Consider the following 25172-nt stretch of genomic DNA (forward strand, 5'->3'; position numbering starts at 1 on the left):
CAGCACAAGAGCAGGAAGTAACGCGTTCGAGTACATCGTGAGAGTGGAACTGTTGGTTGACCGTGCCCTTGTGAAGAGGTTTTATTTCAAACTCAGTCCGAGACTTGCAGAGATCAAGAAAAGTAAACACTGGAATTAAGTTATTTGATGAATCGTATCGTCAAGTGGCGTGGATATTTTCTCCGAATGAAACTGTTGTTATCAAGAATAGCATCGTAGGAGGTAACACGCGGATATTATTTGCTCAAGAAACAGGATAAATTTCTCAGTAGTTGGAAATGCTTTGTTAGACGAAATTCAAAAGCTTTATGTGGAAACTTCTAGTTTTGTTTACAACGATTCATGACAACCGATCAAAATTTTTTTCGACAGTAGTACTTATCTTACATCCTAATGCTGGCCAAATATTGGCAAATTGAAGCTTTTTTCAATACCTCAGCTTTGGCTCCGATTCCTCTGCTACGGTATCATCTGCAATGATAGAAATGCGTTTCAATGTCAATTAATTAAGTGTATTTCAATCAACAGCTTTACCTTCCGGAGTTTCCACCTCTGGAAGGGTGTTGTCAGGAGTATGAATCAAGTCGTCGTCTTCAGTTTCCTCATCTTCATTTTCTTCGTCTTCTGGTGTTTCTTCATCTGCTGTAATAATATAGTTTTATTAGATAATAGACATTTATACATAAAGCACACGAATATTACCCTCTGGTTCTTCAGTGGCTTCTTCTTCGTCATCGACGACGGTGGTGGCTTCTTCTAAAGAAATTAAATGTAATGATTAAAATACGATTTGTTATATATACTTTAATATATTACTGACCGACTTCTACGAAATCACAATCGGTTCCACTTCTGCTTTCTTCTTCTTCAACAGGTGCAGCTTCTACGGTTTCTTCTTCTTCAACAATGTTCTCCTCTGCTTCAACTCCTTCCTCTTCTTCTACCTCTGCTTCTGGAGCTGGTTCTGCTTCTTCTTTTACCTCTTCCGTTTCTTCTTCCGTCTCTTCTTCCGTCTCTTCCTCCGTCTCTTCCTCCGTCTCTTCTTCCGTCTCTTCTTCCGTCTCTTCTTCCGTCTCTTCCCCTGTCTCTTCCTCCGTTTCTTCCTCCGTCTCTTCTTCTGTGTCATCATCAGCTCTCTTCTTTCTGCTTTGGCTTTCTTCAACAGGGCTTTGCTCTTCCTCTACCTCCGTATTTTCAGGGACCTTATCTTCTGCGTCTTCAACTTCCGAGACTTCATCTTCTTCTTCTTCTTCTACGGGAGCTGTTTCTTCTTCCTGTTCTCCTTCTTCCTCATCATCCTTCTCTTCTTCGTCATCATCGCCGCAGGCTTTGGATTTCTTGCTTTTATCCTCTTCAACAGTTGGCTCCTCATCTTGAGTTTCCTCTTCTAATTGATTCTCCTCTTCTTCCGGCACTTGCTCCTCATCCACTTCAGGAACTGATTCTTCCTCTTCATCGTCGTCGTTCTCTTCTTCTTCATCATCTCCACAATCTTTCTTCTTTTTGCCCTCATCTTCTTCAGTGGTAATGTCTTCTACAGTTGCTTCGCCTTCTTCGTCATCAACGGCGGTTTCCTCATCAGCTTCTTCTGGGACAGCTTCACCTTCCTCAGCCTGTTCCTCTTCTTCTTCTTCATCGTCTTCATCATCCTGCTCTGGCTCATCTTCTTCAGGGACAGATTCTTCTTCTTCTTCGGGGGTCTGTTCTTCCTCCTCAGGTTCAGATTCAGCTTCCTCTTCTGGTACTACCTCCTCCTCTTCCTCTGGTGGTGTTACTTCCTCCTCTTCATCATCATCGTCTTCATCATCCTGCTCTGGCTCATCTTCTTCAGGGACAGATTCTTCTTCTTCTTCGGGGGTCTGTTCTTCCTCCTCAGGTTCAGATTCATCTTCCTCTTCTGGCACTACCTCCTCCTCTACCTCTGGTGGTGTTACTTCCTCCTCTTCATCATCATCGGATTCAAGTTGGCATTGCACTCGCTCCGGCAGATCACATCCTTGAGTTGATTCATCGAAGTACAATCCATCGGGACAGCTACCGTCAACCAATCCTCCATTGAAGCAGACCTTGTACTTAGTGCATGACTCCGGATGAGGCAAATAAACGCCCTGATGTCCATCTACAGTACAATCGAAATCCGGATTGCGTTTGGTTGGAAAGCCATTGGCCACTGCCGCCACGAGCAGTAGCACTGCGGCCAAACAGATCCGACCGTTCATTTTCTCGCAGCTAAACACTATTCCTCACACCAACTGGAAACCACTCACTCGTCGACTACAAACCGAATCGAGATGACGACCCCTTTTATTGTATCACGTCAAGTGACCACCAAATCTTCCACTTTTGTCTGATAAAGCGCAAGATAGTTGTCGTCACGACATTGACGAAGATGCTCTGAAAAGTTATCGATACCTACACTCTGATTCCACGAGTTGAATCTAATTATGATACGCATCCACGCGAAGCCTTACGAAGGAAGGCTTGTTCTCTGAATATGCTTCATTTCACTGACAATGTGCCAAAACGATAAGATACGGGAATCTCCAGGTGAAGTATTGTCCACAGAGAGATCACATCACTTGGGATCGGAGGCGCCATATGTCAGATGTTGATGTCCGAGTTATATAACTTAACACTAGTTACGTTCAGACTTTTGTTGTTACACCTGTCCACCTGACTTCAAAAAGAGGCTTTTTTTCGTACATTATTAGTTTGGAGAAGTTGAAATTACGTACATCTTCAGAATAGGCTTGACGCCAATTCGGAGACACGTGACGATCACGGTCAGAGTTGGCTAGATTCATAATTGATTGATGCGTTTGGAGCGTGCCTTATCTAGCTTGCAGTACAGTTTACGCTGTCACGCTGTATTTGGTTGAGAAATGAGTCAGAAATCTGAATATAGAATTGCGCTGATTATTTTTGCACCGAGAATCGGAGATAATGTGATGCGGATTCGACCGATTACCGATTTTACGAAATCTTTTTTTAACGTATGTTCAACTTGTTTTACGAACTTCGTAAATCGATGATATATTTATATGCTGATGATATATTTATATGCTGCAATGATTCTTTGAAAGTCCATAAATTTTATACTGGACTAATGCAGTACCACAGACAAACAGTGTGAGTGAGCCCGTGACGCTCGCATAGCTTTTGTTCGAATTTAACATTTGCGCACTTCCACCACCTAGTGTCCAGTTGGCCGAATGCTGGCTGATTTGGGCATTAATGTTCGCATGACTATGTTCCAAGTTGATAATTGTTCTAGCTGTTACATTTGTTTATCTGTGACAGTATGGGGATGAAAATGGCATACATTTTTTAAAACAGCGCTGCAAATAGGCATGCTTAATTTTATCATCACAAAATTTGAAAATATTTGAAGCGTCTATCTAAAAGTCAAAAAAACAGGTGAAATCTCTCAAAATAACAGTAGTTTTCGTTTTGAAAACTTTCTTTGAGCGACAATTTTGTAAAAAGTTGGCTTGTTTGTACATTTGCTAGGGTGGAAATATTTAAGGTGAAGTAAATCGGAGTCAACCCTCAATTTTTCAAAAGCACAAATCTGGAGAAGCGAACACCCGTTTGAGCTGAAAACTTAATCTATTGGTCACCACCAGCTAGTGACCAATCGATAAGGTTTTCAGCTTAAACGGATGTTTGGTTCTCAAAATTCGTGCTGTTGAAAATTTGAGGTTTGTCTTCGGTTCATCTTCACCTTAAATGATAATAAAATATAAGGCCTTCCTTTGCCGAGTGGTTAGAATCCGCGGCTACAAAAACGCCGGTCTGAAGGTGTCTGGGTTCGATTCCCGGTCGGTCCAGGATCTTTTCGTAATAGAAATTTTCTTGACTTCCCTGGGCATAGAGTAGTATCGTACCTGCCACACGATATACGAATGCGAAAATGGCAACTTTGGCAAAAAAGCTCTTAGTTAACAACTGTGGAAGTGCTCATAAGAACACTAAGCTGTGAAGTAGGCTCTGTCCCAGTGAGGACGTAATGTCAAGAAGAAGAAGAAGAAAGCACTGTTTTTCATCATTTCGGACACCCTATTTGCTAAAGCATAAGATACTCTTTGTTTAACCTGTTTCGGTCCGGGTTTAAAATTTAATTTAAAAAAATCGTCCTGGCCTCAACTTTCAACAATTTTTTCGAAAAATATCAGGAATGACGCATTTGCATATTTATTTTTGAGGAAAAATATTTGAGGGGTAATTTAGACTTTGAGGCTACAGTTATATAGGGGTCTTTTGGGTCAAACCGGGTCCAAAATTGATCAACTTTCTCTTAATCGCTGGAAATTCCAAAAAAAAAACATCACATATGCAGTTGATTATACTTGATGCAAGAGCCATGTTATAGTTGATTTGAATGATCAGAGTCAGGTTCTGAATGCGCTGGATTGCAATAAAATAGTATTTTTAAGGCCGCACGGGACGTCATTATAATCACCTTATCCATTTTAAGAAGAAAATCTTAAGTACTACTCCATATATCGATGGAAATTAAAAAAATATCACTTTGTTCTATATAATACAGTGTACAGCCCATTAAATTTTCAGCTTCATGCATTATGTCCCTACTGGGACCGAGTCTGTTTTTCAGTATTTCATGAACACTTCCACGAGCGATTTCTCTGCCAAAGTTAGCAGTTTTGCCGAAGTATATTGTGTGTCAAGTATGGGATTCTGGGTCGTTCGGAAATCGAACTCAAGCACTTTTGATTTATAGCAGTGGAAGCTACCGAAAACCTGAAGAATTCTTCAAATTAGAGGATTTGTAGCTATAACAATTATGGATAGATTTTAATAATTCTTGCGTATATCTAAGTTGTATGTATGCGTAACAAATGTGCAAAATATGATTTAATTTTATCAAGAAATGAAATTTTGCTTGAGTAGCGATAAAATTATGTCCTTAAAAAAATGCGGTACTTTGGAAACTTTTAGAAATCAATAAGATTTAATAATAGATTGATTTTGTATCATAAATTTCAAATAGATTATTGTCCATAAGGCAGCGTTCATTTATTACGCAACGCCAAAATTGGAAATTTTTGACCCCGTCCCCCCTTCTTCGTAACACTTTTTGAGTGAAAAATTTAAAATTTGTGTTTGAGTTGTAACGCTTGAGCCTACTCCCCCTCTCCCTCTAGAGCGTTACATAATTTGTGGATGCCGCTTCATGAAGTTTCAGAATGTTGTATGTACCAAGTACTGCGATGATTTATTAGTTTTGTACAAAAAAACATTTGTTCTGATTCTCAATGTTATATGAATGATATGTACAAGGATCTCATTGATTCCTTTAACTAAAAGTTAATTAAAATGCAATCCATGAAATATAAGAATTATGTTTCGCAAGATCATAAACAAATAAAATTTTGCTTATGTTGTAAGGTTTTTCGTTTTTTTAGTTTGAAAACATAATAAATAATAATAATAATAAATAAAAAAAGAGAATTTCATTTTTTATAGCTGTTAACTGTAAAAGTTTTATAAATTTACGAAGTTTCTATATGCCATATACTCCTAAACACACTACACACGCACTTACAATAGGGCCACTGAAATTATAAAGAGATAGAATCGCACAGCACATGAGTTACTTTAATGAAGCAATTTGAATAGAACGCACGTGTTCTTTTACTCGTCGTGTTGGTCGGTCATTCCGAAGCGTTGCAAGTTCCAATTTGGTGTCCCGTTTTCCATTTCTTTTACCGTCGTGTTTTCCTCTGTAAAAGCTTCTCCGTTGTGATCATATCACAGATCGTGATCCGAGCCAATTGCCGCGAGTGATCGTCTAAATTGCAAATAATAGCGTTATATAAACATATTTTTCTTACTTTTTCAATACGCGGCGATCCTTGTAGCGTAAGCTTATGTGGATTGCGTTAGCTATAAGAAATGGTGAAAGCTTCGTTTAATAGCAAAGCGCCATGTACACATTTTTGGCGGACTATAGGCGTAATTCAGATTTTTTCGCCATACCTACCACCAGGGTGGTTGTCACATATACAGATTTATCTGTATTATACAGATTTTTTCGAATATGTTGTGACCAAGAATCCGTATATTCCGATTTCAGATTTTTTGTAAAAATATAGATTAACAGATTCTGTATACATATCGGTCTAATTTATACAGATTTAACAGATTTTCCAAGTTTGCTTGAAAAAATATATTACTTAAAACATTTAAAAATAATCTTAGATTTAACAATTCTGCGTTATAATTACTAATAACTGGTAATTCTTTGAATTTTTCATAAAATCTAATTTCTTTCTCATTTTTTGGGATATAGATTTAGAATATAAATATTTTGCTTCAGGATACAGAAATACAGATAATTCAAGATATAAATACAGTTTCAAATGTGGAAACCCTGCCTATCACGCGCCATGCGAAATCAGTTGGCGCAATTTTCTATGATAGTTTATTTTTGTGCGAATAGTTGAACGGTTAGAAGAGGTTGTTTCTTGAAGAATTTCTTCAACTCGTTCAGTTCACTACATAGTCGGCTGGAAAGCAGAAGTGCACGAGTTGAGTGATTTGGATACGTTAAGCAAAAGTGATTTAAAAAAAGTTAGAGTTGAATCCCCGCTCGGATTAGCGGACAGGTACGTCGCTGGGGTACGTGCTTCTCTATTTGCAGGAGCGACTCGTCCCGGGTATTAATCGGCGAATCGCTCGTTTCCTGAAATCGGAAGCTTCCGTTCCAGCCGCCACTCCCTCAGCAACGTTATTTTGGTTATGCAACGTGGGTCAATTGGGTCCTTAAATTTTTAATGAAATCTTGTTTTTATTCAATAACACGAAAGAGCATCTTACTGCAACTACTCTAGCAATATTTCCCGCTCAAATAACGGCTATATCATGTTTAAACTTTAATTTAAAAATTGGGTCCATAAATGAACCTTGACACTTAAGATCATGTTTGACGTTCGCTTAGTCGACAAAAACACCACAGGGGTTTTAGTTTTACCACTGGGGTTGTTCCTATCTGACATTTCGGAAGGGACACGGAAAACAAAATACAGCCAAAAGTTGAGTTTAAGCCAAGGAGTGTGACAAAATCTAAAAAAATGTTTTTTGGACTCAAACCAACGGGAAACATTAGAAAATTGAGTAAACATGTGTTATTGGCCTAAACTTTAGCGTTTGGCACTAAAATTGGGACAGGGCTTTAGGACCCTATTCTCTTTGTGCCCGCCAATTAGAAGCACGGACACGCCGGTGGCCGCCATCGCCGAGGTCGATCGTCGCCATCATCGGGTCTGCGGAGTCGACATTTCGTTTTTCGTCTACGAGCCATGGTCGAGTCAAAGCCAAAAACCTGCGCAGGTACGTGTAGAGCTTATTTTACATGGCCATGTTTGCTCGTTTCCATTCCGTACGGTTTCCTTTGTCCAACCCGAATGAATGATGAATCGACTCTAAAATAAACAATTTTTGAAGAAACATGAGTCACCTTTTCCGTTATGTTACGTTTTACTAAGCTTAAATAAAACTACTCGCTAACTTACATTAAGTTTCGTTCCGTTTATTAGCTCATTTGAGTAAGCTCCCTCTTCTGAATACCCTGAAACTTTAAGGCTAATATTTTTGTGATGCTTCCAACGACTTTCAACGATATGTGAATCCTTCAAACAATGTTTGTATAGCAATTGTATTGTATCTTGTAAATGTTTTTGATGGATATTTTTTCTATATATTTTCTTGTTTATCCTGTTATTAGTAAATAAAAGTGTTGAAGACACAAAATTAAATCAAAATTTACGCAGCAAATAAATACAAAATGTGAGCGTCCAAAGTAGCCCCGTCTGACGGTATCTTATTTCATAATTCTTGTAAACATTCTACACGCTTAATAAAATTTACACGAGACTGAGTATAATTGACTCATAATCGAGCAAACTGATTTCACCTGAAAATCCTGCTCAACTCTGACCTCACTTTTTTGCTCTCTTGTTGACAATAAGGCTGATGCAAAAATTGATATTCTTTTATGTCTAAGACCATTTGCAAGGTACGAGGGGATAAAAATAAAAAAGAAACAAAAAAATAAAACGAAAAAAAAACAATTTCTAGAGTTTTTTTACGTTAAACTTTGTACATTTTCAATTGTCCTCTGGATCATCACTCTACCTGCTTTGTATTTCAAAATTTTGAAATACCTATTAGTGTTCTGGAAAATAGTGGATCTTTCGTTTCCCCTTCAATTATTCGGCTTATCGAAGGTGTGTGACTTAAAAGAAAATTTATGTTTATATCAGCCTAATCAGAAAACATCCAATATTAAAATTTATGGAATTGTATTTATTTGATAAGCGTTTAAGCAAATGAAAATACTCATTGTACGTTTTTTTCTTTTTTCGCTGGAAATAAAACAAACCTAACAAACATAGAGTATCTTCGTACCTGCCACACGATATACGCATGCAAAAATGGTCATTGGCATAGTAAGCTCTCAGTTGATAACTGTGGAAGTGCTCATAAGAACACTAAGCTGAGAAGCAGGCTCTGTCTCAGTGGGGACGTAACGGCAGAAAAAGAAAAGAAGAAAACAAACCTTTCTAATACAAACAATAACATTGGGTTTTGATAGATTTTCGGTGGTTTATATGATCGAATAATTTTCAACGGCATGAGCGTGAGTGGTGATCAGAGTGGTGATCAAAGTCACAGTCAGCGAAGCCAGTGAAACTCACGCCTATCGCTGCTGTAGGCAAAATTCCTTGAAAAAAACAAAACTTTCGTTGCTAAGGGCAACCCAACACTACTGTAGAAAAATGTTCCATTTCCCGCTGCATTTTCCGCATTTACAGCCTACAATGACACCACTGATTTAGAAATATCATGTATCCAAAATAGGCTACTTGATGAGATTCACTATTTTAGACTACTGTAGTACTGCTACGCGAAATTCAAGTCTACTACTATTACCATTCCCAGCCCTTGTAGTGATTTCGCATCAAAATTTTATTCACGAGTTTTGCGAAGCAGATCTCAAATGAGTTTACTCAACAAAACTCAATGATGGATATTTGAGTGTAATTTTAGCGACATAGATTAACCGATTGAATTTATTTCATTTCTGTCAAAATAAAGGCATTTTCCATGCCCAAATAATTGATGCAAATGTAAAACAGTCCTGGCTATCCAAATACCATGCGAACTTTGGTATTTCGATTTAAACTGGGAAATTTGTTGGAAAAAGGTTCAGAAGCGCCAAAATATATAGGGTGATCAAAGTAATTTGGGCAGACCGTTACGCGAATATAATTTGGCCATTTACGGCAAAATCAAATGGATGTGGCCAAATTATATAAGCGTAACGCTCTGTCCAAAATACATAAAACACCCTAGATGTTAAAAATATATTGTGTTTTTTTTCTTCTGTTTCTGTTCAGGATGAACCACTGCGACCAGTTTTCTTTGATCTTTTGTGGTATACCCGTATCCCGTATACAATTATTTTTCTCGACCATTATGCATAGAGCCTCTTTAGAAAAAGATTCCGCTATTTATACCTTTTGGAGAAATCAGTTTGTCACCATTAAACTCGCAAAAGCACGCCTCTCAATCAGGTTCGGCCACTAAGCTGGTTGAATGATTTAGATTCCGTTGAAAAAAATAAGCTTATTTTAGAATGTAGAAGGTCTGCTACTCCACTGATTCGGAATCGTTTACCGCCTAGATATCCAAAGCACTTGAACTCGGAAAGAACATATGTTTCTGAATTGAAACCAACCTCAGATGCGGATTGATACATTTTTCAACTCTGACCTCCTCATCATCTAGGACAAATAGGTGGGTCTTAGTGACTTGTTACTCTCTTTTACTTTTCCGACAATTACTTATCAGTATTAACAAGAACAGATACAACAAGAGCACAATATGGTAGACAACAAGAGCACAATATGGTGCGTACCTCGTAACGCACTTCGAAAAGGTGATCTACCTGCGTTACGGGGAAATATATTGGTTACGCTATTTTGAACATTTACAGCAAAATTGAAGGCAAATGTCCAAAATATATAGTTGTAACGGTTTGCCCAAATTACTTGGAATACCCTTACTACCTTAATTCATGTGAATCCGATGTTAAATGCATTATTATTATTATTATTTATTATAGAGGTTTTAACTGGTGTCATTCGCCTCTGGGTTACATGCATTATGATTTCCATCATGTCGTTCACAGTAGAAGTAAATTTCACCGCGACACGTATCATCAGTTTTAAGTCACGCGTCGCATCATACTTGTAGCGTCGTGCGCAGACACGACGAATGAACATTTCGCTTCCCCTTTTGTTCCTTATCTTGTGTTCGACGCATGCGTATAAACCTTGCGTTAGTTGGTACGTTACGCTTAAACAGTCGCACATGGAATATACATTTAGGCGCATATACTTATATTTCGAATTATTATCTTATTCTAGTATAACAGATTCTTATTATCTAACATCTACTTTATCGATTAGGGTTTCTCAGTTCCCCAAGCTATACAATCTACATTCTCCTTGGGATTCGTATCCTGGCAAGCAAAATTTCATCGGTTCGTAGAAAATGTAGCCTTCCAAGCAGGATTCCAACTTAGCACTTCCGTCAGCACAGTTATAGTACTTTCCGCAATCTCCTGGACAGGGCAACCGTCCTACGTATCCTTCGGCGCACGTAACAGCTTGTTCTGGAGGGTCTTGCTGTCGACATCCACTGGAGTCACCGTCCACGCACAGAATTAAATCCTTTGAGAAAACCTGTCCTTCTGGGCAGGCGACGTCTTGCGCTACGAATTTATTACACGCAATGTAGTGATCACAGCTTTCCGGGTGTTCTCGTATACCGATGACGACGTTTTCGCACAAATAATCGTAACTATCAGGAGTGACAGAATCGCCTTGTGGGTAGCAGGAAACAGCAGCGATCGTTGCAAGGATTGCCACCGGAATGGAGTTTGTGAAAATGTTCTTCATCGTTTGACTGTTTAACTAGGATTGATGGTTTGTGTGCTTTCAGCGACAGCTTTTATATTGCGACTACCAAAGCAGTGTACTATCATACATGATTTATTGAATCAATAAATAAAGACAACGATTGTCAGCGCGTTTGTAAACATTGTGGACTTTGCCAAACGGAGTAATAAACCTGGATGACAATGTAGATTATCGGAGGATAATTGAGACGTCAATGTAACGTGAATCTGGTTGACGCATATGGTAAGAATAGACCTTTCCCGACTGGTCAAACAACAAGGATGTATGTTTCAATAAGTATTTTTTTATAAACTTCTAAATTCTTGTTTTATGGAACATGTTGGAAGATTTTGTAATTGAATTTATATGGGGAATAATTTTCAGAATTCCTAGGTTTTTAGAGACTTTAACGGTTTAATTATATGAATAAAATTCTAAATCAAATATATGCATAAATCAATAACGGGTTGAAATTCACAGGTACAGGAAGCATCTGAGCAAATATGATTTTGAATTTATTTTGTAAAAGAAAGGTCTATTAACTGCAATTCACGTGGAATGTTATCCTATCAATATGGGTGAAATCAATTTTTGATTCTGTGGAATTTGACTGGAGAGAGATAGCGATATGAGTCAAATTGATTTCAATCGTAGGAAGCACCTGACGCTCGTTCTTGTATAATGTATGGCAATGACATACTGTAACACTTGTGTGCTATTTCAGAAACTTTAGCCACTTGAGTAATTCGTTCCACAAGCACATTTCATAGAAAGAGAATAGTTTTAACGGTTTTTGGATAGTTTGTAAATATTTTAAATTGATATCACCGCATAAATACATACTAATCAAATATCTATAAACTGTTTTACAATTATGTAAAACCCCAGTTCATTTGAACAGCGTAACATAATCAACAATTTTGCATGTCCTGAAAACCAAATTATGTGTTTCTAGTAAATTTGGGGTATTTGAGTCTAATGCCGCTCTCAGGAATGTTCCAGAATGACACAATTTTGGGTTTTGATTTCTACAAATTATTATTTTATTCTTTTTTTTTTGAGCAATGTATGCCCCACTGTGGTCCGCTTTTACACGAACTAGAACAACGATTACTCAACCTAACATGGGACAACATTCATTAAGGCAGCGACCATTAATTACTTTACATGCAAATTTAAGATTTTCGACCCCCTTCTCTCCCCTCCGTAACGCTTTTTTGTATGAAAATAATCAAAAATTTATATAAGCCGTAACGTATTAAACCCCTTCCTCCTCCCCCTTCAGCGTTACATAATTAGTGAACGGAGCTTAAGTACGTCACGCAATGTTTAGAAATTGTCGGCCACCGCTTCCCCCACCTCTTTTACCTAACTTTTCCAAAACTTAATGCATAATATGCCACACAACTGAAAACTGAATCAAAGATATTTTTTCAATAGCTGGCTTACAGCCAATACATACAGTTACGGACAAATCAATAAGTAATTCTTTTTTTTTATTGTACCCCATTTGACATAAATTCGTTTGGCATAAGGCCGTTCGGCATAAGGTCATTTGGCATAAAGTCGTTTATCATAATGGCCCTTGGTATAATGGCCGTTTACAATCATCAGTTAATGCTTTTTACACATCTTTGAAAATTCACGAACTAATTTTTCTCTTTGAATGTCGGCATTTTAGCGAGATTGTCACTACCGAGCATATAGCAAAAAGTTCTCAGAACGCTAAAGCACAAGGCAGTGATAACAAATGCTGTACGCAATTCAGGTTGTGTTTACATCGTAAAGCATTGCCATTCCATAGGCAAACAGAAAAAAGTCTCACCTTTATAGAAAAAATGAAGTCCTGAGTAGAGTTTTTAATTAAATTATCAACAGTGATTGTCAAGTAAGCAGGTTAGAGTATAAATTAATGAAAATACATTACAATGATAAACATAAACTTGGTAAAAGATGGTAAAATTTATATACAGAATATTGCAAGCTTTGATCCAAAGACTTATTATTACAGTATTATTAAAAAAACAACCTTCATATGAAAGAAGATATTTTGTTTAAAATATGTAAAGTTTTAATGCCAATATATCTTCACACAACAATGAACGAACAACACATTTTTGAAAGCAAATATTTCTGGCAAAATTTTCGAACGATCCAATTAAAAGCTAAAGTTTCTATATAAGGTGTCCCGGAAGAAGGTTGTTTGCCATGATGAGCTTCTACCTACGTTTTGGGCGTTTATCTCAACCGATGTCGACTTGATATGATGTTGTTGCTCACATATAGGTGGCGCATAGTTTTGCTTCGTGGTATCAACTTCAATTTTGCAAAAGGAAAAATAAAATACTAAAAATCACTAGTAAGGCGAGCAAATACCTTTAAACTCTAATTTGTTGCATACATTGATAGATAGGCCTATTTCGTCTGCGACTTACAGACTTCTTCAGCGTCGATTGCTCGACTTGAAGACGACATCGCATGGATCTATTATTTATACTAGAAAATTGAGTATGTGTGGGTATGTTAAAACTAGATTCTTCCTGTTATCGTATACAGGGGGTCATTTTTCATAACATTGCTTTATTTAACTGAAAGTTCTACTAGAATCTTATCTGTGAATTCCTTCAAATTGTTTTCCTATTTTTTTTTTTATTAAAATGTCAAAATCAAAATAGTTTCTCCAAAAAGTGTTCAAAAAATCTCTCTTTCCTTCAAACCTTAAAGGGAATTTCCAACCAAACCAGTAATACTTTTGCTTCCCAAATTAGCATGGCGAAATCTGTGGAAAAATGTTTAGCAAAATAACTGAGATGGGCAACAGGATTAGAACATTTCTTTAGAAATAGTTATATCAATTATTCTGCAGAATCTATAATTCTAGTGCAATTCAATGGTGGAATTCTTAGAGGCTTTATTTCAAAATTCTGGTAAATATAGAGATCTAGGAAGGAATTCCGCTAAATTTTAAGGATAATTTTTAAAGAAGGTTCTGATGAAACTTCTTGGAAAATTTGGAAATTCATTGACCTCTAGAGAAAATATTATAAATAATCACTTATATTTTGTTGTTCCTGTTCCATTATCTATCTGTTGTTTAATCCCGATTCAACATTTTGTTGTTTCTCTTTCATTTGCATGACGCTTTGGAAAATCTAAAGATAAGAGGTGAATTCTAGAAGTTTGAAAAAATGCCCAATTGAAGGTCCATCAGGTCCTGCTGAAGTTCCATCAGGCATTCCACAATATATTTCCAAAGTTATCAAATTTCTCTCCTAGATTTAAATTTAGTAAAATCTTTATTTACAAATTTTACCATGAGACAATTTGGAATTGTTCTTAAAAATATCACTAATATTTTCACGTTCGACTTCTGCAGTTCAACCACAATAATTAAAAATGTTCGCCATAGTATCATTGAACTTCGGAGTGCATGTGAAATATTTTCTATGATGTTCGATACAAATACCTTCAGTAAAATTTAAAGTAAAAAACGAAGAAAAGTATACAAGAAGTAAAGTAAATTTTAAAAATAACTCAAGTTTTTCTGTGAGGTATATCGTTAGGAATTTTATCAAAAAGATTCAGAAATTCTAAAGCAAATTTTTCCAAAGTTTTTTTGTTTGTGTTACTCTAGAGATTTGATATGAATTAGATAAGGATACGGAGTGATTCGTAAAGTAATTTGTTAAAATATTTCTAAAACTTTCGAAAATAAAAAATTTACGGTAACTTCTAGAACCTAAAAAATTATCTCATGGAATTTCTTGAAAATTTTTTGAGAAGTTCAAGAATGAATCATAAAATCCTTTAGTGAAAAATGCCTATACAAAATCCCAGAGAGAATCACTATAATGTTGCTTTAAGAAAGAAGTCTTTGGAAAATTATTGGACAGATCTCTGGTGAATTTTCCGGAAGAATCCTAGGACAACATTTTAAAGGAAACAATAATATAATTCTCTGCAAAAATCCCTCAACAAATTGCTCGGGTAATTTCTGAGTATTTTTTGGAAGAGTTTCTGAAAGAAATTTAACTATTAACTATTTCTTTACTAGTGGCCCCGGTAAACTTCGTCTTGCCATCAATAAAAATGCCATGCAATTTACCATACAACAAGACATATTAATTTTCTCCCGTTTTTCCGACTTTTCTGGAGACTTCCCTAAACTTTTTACGCACGAATACGTCGTATCCCCTGTCGAATCTAACAGTGAAAGAATCGGGTAAACATTGGAAGAGTTTGTTGCATCCTCAAGCCATGCATCCTTAAGCACTGCACCATTCTCAAAGTGTTTTTTTTTAACTAATTTTAAAATATTATTTTCGAAAGAGTTTTGAAGGAATGCGGAAAGCAGCATCAACACGTTTTTTATAGAAAAATCTAAAGAAGCACTTAATGATATTTCTGCGAAAAAATGCAGATAGGTCCGCGGAAACTTCTCAGAGAATTTTCCATGAACTTTTTACCTATTGAATCCTGTTTAATAGCTTATGAAAAACTTGTGAAATATTGGGAGGAATTCTTAGAGTAACAGCTGAAAGAATAATTTAAAGTTTTTTTGCGGGAAGATTTGGATAAATTTTGCAGTGAATATTTCAAGTAATCCTTGAAGAATTTTCTAGAGAACATGGTTTAATAACTGAAAAAATTGTTGCAGGATTTTTTACTGGATTTAACAAAGAAGGAATTCTTCTAGTTAAAATAGAAATTTACAAATATCACTGATGTGCATCGGTGTCATACTTAATAGCAAACAAATAAAACCTATGCAAACTACAACATTGGTGATAATAGTGATTATTGCGACCGACATTGTAAAATTAGAATTTGCTAGGCCTCTAGTCCCTAGGCCCCCTCCAGAAAAAATCCTACCTACGCCAATACTGGTAGATTCGAAAGAGTTTCGCCAATGATGGACACAGTGAAGAATTTCAAACTTTTTGAACCCACAAAAAGTTCGCTAATAAATTTCCTAGGAATTTCGCAAAGGACTAGGTTGGAAATATGCCAGGAATTTTCGGTTGATACCTCTAGTTTAAATTCGACGAATTCAAGCCAAGTCAGAATTACATGTGATGTTGTATATATCTGGCTGCCGATGCTAAAAACTTTATCTCGGAAATCTACAAAACATGTTTCTTTCATTTTCCAATTCCAATAAAATAAGGCTTATAATCCCTTATTGATAGAATGGCATCACAAACTTTTTATCATTTTTCGCATATCTAGATCAAAATCAAAATAGGGTAAGTGATCTATTAGTTGTAAGTGTTCCTATAATAGCGGTAGTGCAATTTTCACTGATTTTACTGCATTAGCCACAGAATCAACACTGTCAATAGACATATTGGCTTGTTGATACACGAAATAGATGGAAACAGCGTTAAAATTGCTTTAAAACTGATGACATATCACTAAAATCGCTAAAAGTTTTCTTATTTGTACCAATAGTTGCGGTGAATTTCCTATAAAGGAGGATCCCATAAGAAAATAACGTATAAAAATATACCGCAACTAAAGGAACAGTATACCAACAGTGTGAAGGTATTACTTTTCACTGACATGGCGTTGGTTTCTGCGATGAAATTCTTTTTTGTCAATAAATTTAAATTTATTAAATTTAAAAATGTGTTAACGTTCAACGCTATCGTCATCGCAAAACGTCATCGTAACCATCATCATCATCGAAACTTAAAAAGCAGTTTTCTGTTCAAAACTTAAATTTATTCAATGAAAGTGTATTCGCTGTGTTTCGATTGCAGACTAGAATACAGTGAACACATTTTCCTGTAAATTTTCTTAATTTTGAACGAAAAAACTGCATAAGGATCTAGAGATATCATATGTTACAAATTTTGCATTCCTATCCCTCATGGTTTATATAGTGCACGTCAGTAAAAGCGCCCCTACCGACCAAGTTCTCAACTCCTAAAGGTAGATCGTACTGAATGCTGAAACTCCGCCGTAGACAGTACTGTGCTACAGGGGATAGGCAAAATGATTGAGATAGGCAAAATTTTGCCCAAATTCAAATGCTTTATGAAAAATGAATGAAATTGGATGCATCTGGAAGCAGTCGACGGCAAATTTGGTCCAGTTTTAGGAACTTCCTTGGCCATGCATATTGGCCACTGGACACCGGAGATGTTCCGGATTTTCTGAGGTCATGTCCAAATGTCATTTTTTCTGTCGCTTGTATTTTTGTGTGGTGTAAAGTTAGAAAGATGTTTGCAATTTTCCTAGAAACTAGAACTAATAGGAAGTTGAATGCCACCGGACGCATTAAAATTGGTTGGAAATCTTCAGAAATATGACCATTTCCGTAAAACTGGTTCCGGAAAGCATGGTCAGTCATGTTTGTATTTCCAATCATGTAAATATTATTCGGAGCTATATCCAAGTAGACATCAACCTTAAAAATGATGTTTCCTGCAGCGTATTCAGAACCATTAGATGCACAGACCACTCTATAGAAGGTTCCAGGTGCCCTGGGGGAAGTGGTCAATTAAGAACATATCTGGAACCATATCAATATGGGCATCAAACTTCATGATTTTCAAAGGTTATGCTTTCCGAAGCATTTCTAGCACCACCGGCTGCCATGACCACTTTATAGTAGATTCCAGGTGCCCCGGGGATGTGGCCAATTCAAAACATGCATCCAATTTCATCCATTTTTCATAAAGTTATAAGCATTTGAATTTGGGCAAAATTTTGCCTATCTCAATCATTTTGCCTATCCCCTGTATCTCATAATGCATACGAGATATTCAACAACACCCCCAAAATGTTGAAATCCAATAAGCCCTGGGTCTCCTATAACGCTCTTGTGTGTCTTATAGGAGTGCGCGTTATAGGAATGCGTTTAATAGAAGACCCGACTGTATATGGTCTTAGGCAATATTACCACCAAACTTGGTAAAACTTATTTAAGCTATTCTTAACATTGTTAACAACAACTGTAAGGCCGTTTTCAGTAAAGTGTACTAGATTAGACTCGAGTAGTATAATATTAAATTTGGTTTTCTTTAACTTCTACTACACAATTGCTCGTAAAATGGTCGAAAATTGAATAAATATCTTCAATAAATACCTATTATATAACAAAATACTTATCTAGGATTAGGGACAGATCTGATAATACCGGACAGCACCCATTGCCGAACACTGCGAAATATTGAGAAATCATGGTCCCATCAAGATGGTGTAGTACAAAAAAAGGAAGCTATTATAGAGAGGAATGTTTTCGTAGAACAACTCATCTTTGCAATATGCACGCTTTAAAAAAAAAACAGAGATGTTTGAATTATAATTTTGGTCTAGCACCTACTGTCCCCCAGCTTCATTTGTTACATGATATCTTTGTAATTTTCGCACCAATGTTTTCAAATATATTAATTTTTCATGGATTTTATTAATCATGGTATCATAGATGCAATAAAAAATAAGAAGAATGAAAATTCAGAACAACACGTTAAATGTGTTATTTTTCATCTTCATATGATGAGGTTTTTCGATGAACCACTTGCACACTAAATTACTCTTGTGAATTTTTCAAATTCATTGAATTAGCAGTAAAATACGAATCATAGAGTAAAAACATGATGTACAATATTACATCATTTAAAGCATTTTCAGATCGTATCCGGTATTGGATGCCACCTCTTAATATTGGTCAATTTGGTACTAAATGCAATATGCAAAATACAATAAAAAAAATCATATTTATATTTTCAAATTTATTTTTGTACGTTTCAAAAACGATAATATTTATCATAAATAGAAACCATCATCGTACTTAATAAATAGTTTTTGAATAACGAATTTAATGGCTTAGGTGTCCGGTACTGAGGGATCTTCCCCTATAGTAAAATATTCAGTATTTGGCAACCTTTTTTTTAATGTTTCAGCGGATTACACAGTGTGAACATATTTAGTATGTTTCCAGTCGCCACGTAATATTGATGTACTAGGTGACATCCATTCCCACGAATTGTCAAGTCACCAGCCCCAACTCATCAATCAAATGCACACGCGAATACCAATGCACAATGGTCATACCGCAGACAGTTATTGCGGTAGGTACATGAGTTGATTCGTGGACAAAGTTTAATGTTTTTTTTAATGAATGGCTCATACCTAATGGGCAAAGCTTATCTCATTGGTGCTTCCCCATCCAACTGTAGAATGTCTATAACTGTAACATTGATCATCTTCCTTCAGAGAAGTTGTAATTGCTGTGCGATGGCCGTAAGGCAACAATTCCTTGATTATAACAGGATACAAATCTAGTTGCTCTCATTACAATTCTTATTCAAAGCCACGCACGTTTCCGCCACGATAAGAACGACCTCAAATAAAGTTAAAAACATTGATAAAAAAAATCAAGTGCATCACTATTTTCGAACTTAATTCTCGAACATTACAACCGGCACTGTTGCCCGCGACCATCACCGGTAAGCATGGTGGACAATAGCAAGTCAAATCCCACCCAAATAAAGATTTGTGTACAAACATGGCACCCGTATCGGGCAGATATGAACTTGTACAAATCGTAGATATTGCCGCTTTGAGTTTCACTCATCTGGCAATTTACTCGATTCAATGGCTCTGGGAAAAATGTCATAAAACGATAAGCTATCCGCCGGAGCTGTCCCGTGTTTTGGCTACCGAAGGCAACCCCATCTGACGACAACGACGTATCAATCGCTCCCGATTCACTAAATTTGGGGCTTAGGCGATTACCGTGATTCACCTTATCAGCATGCGGCTCCTTCTGTTCCGTATAAAAGCCGGTTGTCTATCAGTGCCCGGAATCACATCAACAACAGTTAACAGTCCTAATAGATCGAAATCGGTGTTTGAAGAACAAAATCAACGAAATGAGGTCGTTAGTTTTTGCGTTGCTTATTGCGGTATTACAGGTCGGATCTATTGCCAGAGCAGACAACCCATGTCAAGGAATCCTTAGTGGCATTCTGGTTAGTCCGGGAGTGTGCTACGAGTTCATTGTGTGTTATTTGGAAGAAGCTGAGATCGTGACATGCCCGGAAGGAACGATTTTCTCCAAGGAGCTGGTGACATGTGTTCCAGGAAATCAGCAAACTTGCAGAGAAGGTCTTCCTGAGGAGCCGGAAGAAGGAAACCCGTGTAGAGGAGTTGTGTTGAGTAGATTTCCGCATCCGGAGAGTTGTACCAAATTCTACAGCTGCTTGCTGGGACGATTGAGAGAACATACATGCCGGGATGGGTTCGTGTTCTCGCAGAGATTCTTCATCTGCTTGCCGGGAAATCCTGACTCATGTAATGTGCAAATTTTACCTACGACTACAACTCCAGCCCCAGGAAGTATCAAGCCAGTTCCAGCTGACTATTGTTTGATTAATAGCCAGCCTTTCGGAAGGCTGCCTCATCCCCAGCTTTGTACCAAGTTTGTCAGTTGCCAGTTATGGATCCCGACAGTACAGGAATGCCCTAGCTGGACGGTTTACAGCGAGAGACTACGTATCTGCATTCCTGGCAATCCGAACACCTGCGCTACTTTGATTGATCCTGAGGGTCCAACAACCACCACTCTGGCACCAATAACCGACGAAATATGCGAGGGTAAATTGGTGGGCCTTCTGCCTCATCCGCACTATTGCTACATGTACATCAGCTGTCTGTTGGGAGTTGCTACGGAACGAGAATGCCCCAGGCTCCATGTGTTTTCCGAGCAAAATTCGATGTGCCGACTGGGAAATCGTGAAACTTGTACAGTTCTTGGACAGAGCTGAACATGCGGGGCAAATTCAATAGAATAGTAATTTTATATTAACTGTGATGAAGTACTTAAGAATTAGAATAATGCAATCGAATAAAAGTATTGATATATTTTAAACAATCGTTTGCGTGGCATTTAAGCGCATCGTTCTTAGATGTGTAAAGTCGATTCCAACTCTGTCTAGGCAATTTTTCATGAGGAAGTTGTCCAATTTCATCATCGAGTATCCCACATATAAAAATCATGATACATCCTTCAAAAATTATATTTTCACAAGCGACATTGACATGTTAATGTTGAAATTAATTTTGAGCCTACCGATAACGTCGTTACAAACTACTCTAAAGGTATCTGGCTTTGATTCCCATTCAGTCCAAGATCTTTTCGTTAAGGAAATTTAATCGACTTTCATGGGCATAGAATAGCATCGTACTTGTCACGTGACATATGAATGGGAAAATGGCAACTTTGACAAAGATACACATGTGAAAGTGCTCAAAAGAACACTAAGCTGAGAAGAAGGTTATGTCTCAATGACCCATAATGACAAGAAAAATTAGACGAGGGTGGATGAATTGAATGTTTACGGGACATGATTGAACTCAATTTGGGGTTGTTCCAACGCTATTCCGTAGTTTAGCCCAATTACTCAATTTTGGGTAAATTTTCAAGGTCCCCACTAGATAGAAAAAAATTTTGGGTTGAAGGAATAATCGACATATTAACTTTCGGGTATGGTAAACTCAAAATATGGGTAAAATTATTTCCTCCGTGTATCATTTTTCCGTTCACTGAAAAATTCGAATCCCACTATGGGCGATCAGGTGGCCAATAATCGAAAAAATGACTTGTTCTGATAGGTCTTTCTTGTACATCATTCCATAGTAAACACATCTTTTAAGATATTCCTGGAATATAAGGGCAGGATCTTGTATAGTTTAATTGATACAGTATGTCAAAGTTGGAGTTTTTGAGAAAAATAAAAAAATCAGTGAAAATACAAGGTACACATTGAATACAATATACTGCATAATCGTAATATTTTACACAGATCTTTAAACACTGTCCGAAAGCTTATTCAAATAGCTATCTTAGAAAAATAAAATAAAATAAAAATTCGTATCTTAGGTCGATAAAATGCGGGGAGTGAACTGAAAAAATATATTTGATTTTTTATCGATACTTTACACATCCCATAATTTTTTGTCCCAAGTTGTCCCAGGCTGCACAAATTTGCACTTTTTTGATTTAGGGCTTTAGGAATTTTTCCAATATTTTAACCATTTTCTTTAAAAAACAGCTGAAAAATAATCTAGGGGATGACTGAATATAACTAAATCATTAATATCATCATTTCTTTGTAAGTTATAAAATTTATAATGGTTTGCACAACGATAATCGCATAAATGGCTTATATACGTCATTAGTAACAAAACGTATTATTTCGCTATAGGCCCTATTCAAAAGTTAGTCTCGAAAACTTGTGAAACGTCAAATTTGTATCACAAAACTCATGAATACAACATGAGATGAAAAAATATTTTTGGCCGCCAGTCTGTATGGAAACCGCCCATAGTGAATCCCCTGTATCAGCATGAGGTTTTGCGTATTGCATAGGTTAGGGAGATAAGGTGGTTTATGGGATAGGTTTTGATTTGATTAGCAAATTGCGGGTGTATTAGGCGCAAGAAAAAAAGTACAGTAATCCGGGGCAAATTGATCACTGGGGTGAATTTGATCAGTTCAATACCAAAAAAACATTTCCTTCCAAGGATGCTGAAGGCACGGTGTATTAGTGGAGCAACTTTATTACAAAAAAATAGGCAAGTGTGAAATTTCGAACTAAAAACAATTAGACTTTGCTCTTTCATTTGCGACTAAAATCGAAAAAAATCGGTTGGGGGGTCCAGAACATTTTTTTTTATTTTGTGTGAATTATTTATGGATACCTATGTGTTTTTGTACCGACGCTCATTGCGTTGAACGTATGGAGATACGGGACAAACTGCAAGATCAAACCATTTGAACACCTTGGCATGGAAGGTAAAGTTGTTTTTGGTCAAAAGAGCTGTAACAAGCATAAATGACATATGATATACGCATAATCGCAAAACTGTCTCAAGCGTCATTTCAATTATTTTCTACGAAGAACCTTGAAAATCGTACTTAAATTGGTCATAATGATGTAAGAAGTTATTAGGAAATATTTCTCGCAAAATTTATGATCCCGTTTTAAGGTGAAGATACATAGAAGCCAAACCTCGAATTTTCAAAAGCACAAATCTAGAGAACCTGACAACCTTTTGCGTTGAACATTTTATTGATTGGTCGCCACCAGCGAGTGACCCGTGAATTACCGGTTGTCTGCTTCTCTAGACTTGTGCTTTTGAAAATTCGAGGTTTAGCTTCTAACCGAGTATGTAGCTCGTTGTTATTAAGCAGATAAACGGACCAAAAAAAAAATATTACCGCTGGGAGATAGAGGAGGATCTTCTCTCCATCGTAGCTGTTGCTTGCCCTATTCAGGCAGCACGCATCTCTACTGTCCAGAGCGAGCCCTCTAGCAAATTGGTCACACTGAGAGAACGGGAGATGACAGCGTGAACAAACTGCCAATGCAGATGAGTAGGTATGAGCAAAACATCTACGAATTGTCATTCTACTGGATAAACGTGTTCTGGATTCCTCAAACTATTTGCTCTTAAAATACTACATAAAACAATTAATAATTAGTTAATTTTTGCCTATACCGTAAGTTAAACTATAATTTATTGTGCCATGCAATCATGCCTTACATTTGATCTATCCTTATAGTGAATTATCGTGAATTTGATACCCCACTTAACCTCCTACGTAAAAATCCCATTATAATTAGCAATTACGATTGGTAAGTGGAATTAAACAAATAGAGTTTCTTCGTAAAGCTAATTAACTACGTTTACAGCTCTAGTTTATCGCATTGCAACCTTAAGGAAATCACAGGCATACTAAGGGAAACTAAACGTGAGTACAAGATGATCATAAATTTAATGTTAGGTAAACTCACATCTATAACTAAAACATCGCACAGAATTAAATGCACTCGAGAAAGAGAATTACACAAACCTACATATATATATATATATATATATATATATATATATATATATATATATATATATATATACAATTCAAATCTAAGAGTCATGCAAAATATCATGCAAACTTAAATCTATAGTATGAATCAAAATTGTATATCTAATACTAGCTTATTGTGAATGAATTCGCAGGAAAATTATAACTCTCAGTATCCCAAAGACTCTACGTGTCGGATTGAGTTCATAATTTTGGAAGAAATCCCCATTTCCGTATAATTGTTGCTGTTTGACAACAAATTATAATTTTCGTTTATGCGACAATAGCGATGTCAGGCCGTGGTAACACCGACGAAGCTGGTAAGTCGTCAAAAGGTGCGAAACAAAAAGGTTCTAGTAAAAAACAAGTGATTGATGATGATAGTGTGGTTATGGTGGTCACAGCGGGTAAAGACAAACCTAAAAGTGGAAGAGGTGCATCGGTCGATGCATGTCAAGTGTGTGGAGAGTCTGATAAAAAACCAATGGTGCAATGCGACGACTGCGACAAGTGGTCTCACTTCACTTGTGTAGCCGTCACCGAAGAGATCAAGGAAGTGAGCTGGGTTTGCCTGAAATGCCAATCTGCTAGGAAAACTCAGTCTTCAAATTCTTCAACTCGACATCAAGATGAGCAGAAAGTGTTTGAAAACACCGTCCAAGGTCATGCTACGAATTCTAAATCCGGAGAAACTAAAACGTTGAATGTTCCTGTTGTAGTGATCCAGCCTGCAAGCGATGCTCAGTCGAGACGTTCCGGTGGCAGATCCCGATCATCGAAGTCATCCCAGAGTGTGTTTAAGCTACAGCTGATGAGACTAGAAGAAGAACGTGCGTTCGAAGAAGCGGCAGGTGCGAAGTTCAGAGAATACCTTAAGGAGAAGTACAGACTGCTGGAACAGATGTCAAACCGGTCAGAATCCAGTTGCAGCGACGCCGGTAGCCGTGTGGAAATGTGGGTGAACAATGTCAACGATGTCTTCCAAGAAGAACGAGATGGTCGAGGAGTGGCTGAAGCTTTCAATCCCAAAGGTCATTCCACCACCCATCCTCCAGTAAATCATCTAGAGAATCCTTCGTCAGTTCGCAACAACCAGGTATACATGCCAAATAGCACGCCCCTATATGGTGATAGAAGTCCCCCAGCTATGATCGCGACGTCGTTCAGCCAAGGAACACGGCATGCGTCCACCTCACTCTCCGTAAACTGCTATAACGAACCTGACAGACATGACCGTCGTCGGTCCGATATAGGTGAAGCAGTGCGCGAATATAGAAAAAAATATAGAAAATAGAGTTTCTTCGTAA

At 37.0% G+C, this 25172-nt stretch overlaps 2 protein-coding genes across 4 annotated transcripts; one reads left to right on the forward strand and one right to left on the reverse strand.

The window, feature by feature from the left end:
* Positions 1-216: 216 nt before the first annotated feature.
* Positions 217-2295, reverse strand: LOC110677974 (probable serine/threonine-protein kinase kinX). 3 transcript variants are annotated; one of them, XM_021850165.1, is made up of 5 exons: positions 1941-2295; positions 821-1781; positions 703-756; positions 535-642; positions 217-471 (listed from the first exon to the last, which is right to left on the reverse strand). In XM_021850165.1, the coding sequence occupies exons 1-5, from the start codon at positions 2217-2219 to the stop codon at positions 428-430; spliced, it is 1446 nt and encodes a 481-aa protein (XP_021705857.1). In that variant the 5' UTR covers positions 2220-2295; the 3' UTR covers positions 217-427. The 3 variants fall into 3 exon arrangements, with proteins under 3 accessions (XP_021705857.1, XP_021705855.1, XP_021705856.1); XM_021850163.1 differs by having other exon boundaries at positions 821-2295; XM_021850164.1 differs by having other exon boundaries at positions 535-639; positions 821-2294.
* A 17491-nt stretch (positions 2296-19786) lies between these two features.
* Positions 19787-20871, forward strand: LOC5574696. The gene has a single exon (XM_001661544.2). It carries the CDS (start codon positions 19871-19873, stop codon positions 20762-20764), a length of 894 nt encoding a protein of 297 aa, XP_001661594.2. The 5' UTR covers positions 19787-19870; the 3' UTR covers positions 20765-20871.
* Positions 20872-25172: the final 4301 nt, after the last annotated feature.

This window comes from Aedes aegypti, chromosome 3, assembly GCF_002204515.2.
Source record: "Aedes aegypti strain LVP_AGWG chromosome 3, AaegL5.0 Primary Assembly, whole genome shotgun sequence".
Classification (NCBI taxonomy): Eukaryota; Metazoa; Arthropoda; class Insecta; order Diptera; family Culicidae; genus Aedes; species Aedes aegypti.

Excerpts from the sequence above, each read along its gene's own strand:
- LOC110677974 (XM_021850163.1), bottom strand. The coding sequence starts at position 2,219 with ATGAACGGTCGGATCTGTTTGGCCGCAGTGCTACTGCTCGTGGCGGCA. Across the intron at positions 643-702 it reads AGCCACTGAAGAACCAGAGG|CAGATGAAGAAACACCAGAA; the intron begins GTAATATTCGTG and ends ATATTATTACAG. Across the intron at positions 472-534 it reads AGAGGTGGAAACTCCGGAAG|ATGATACCGTAGCAGAGGAA; the intron begins GTAAAGCTGTTG and ends CTATCATTGCAG.
- LOC5574696 (XM_001661544.2), top strand. The coding sequence starts at position 19,871 with ATGAGGTCGTTAGTTTTTGCGTTGCTTATTGCGGTATTACAGGTCGGA.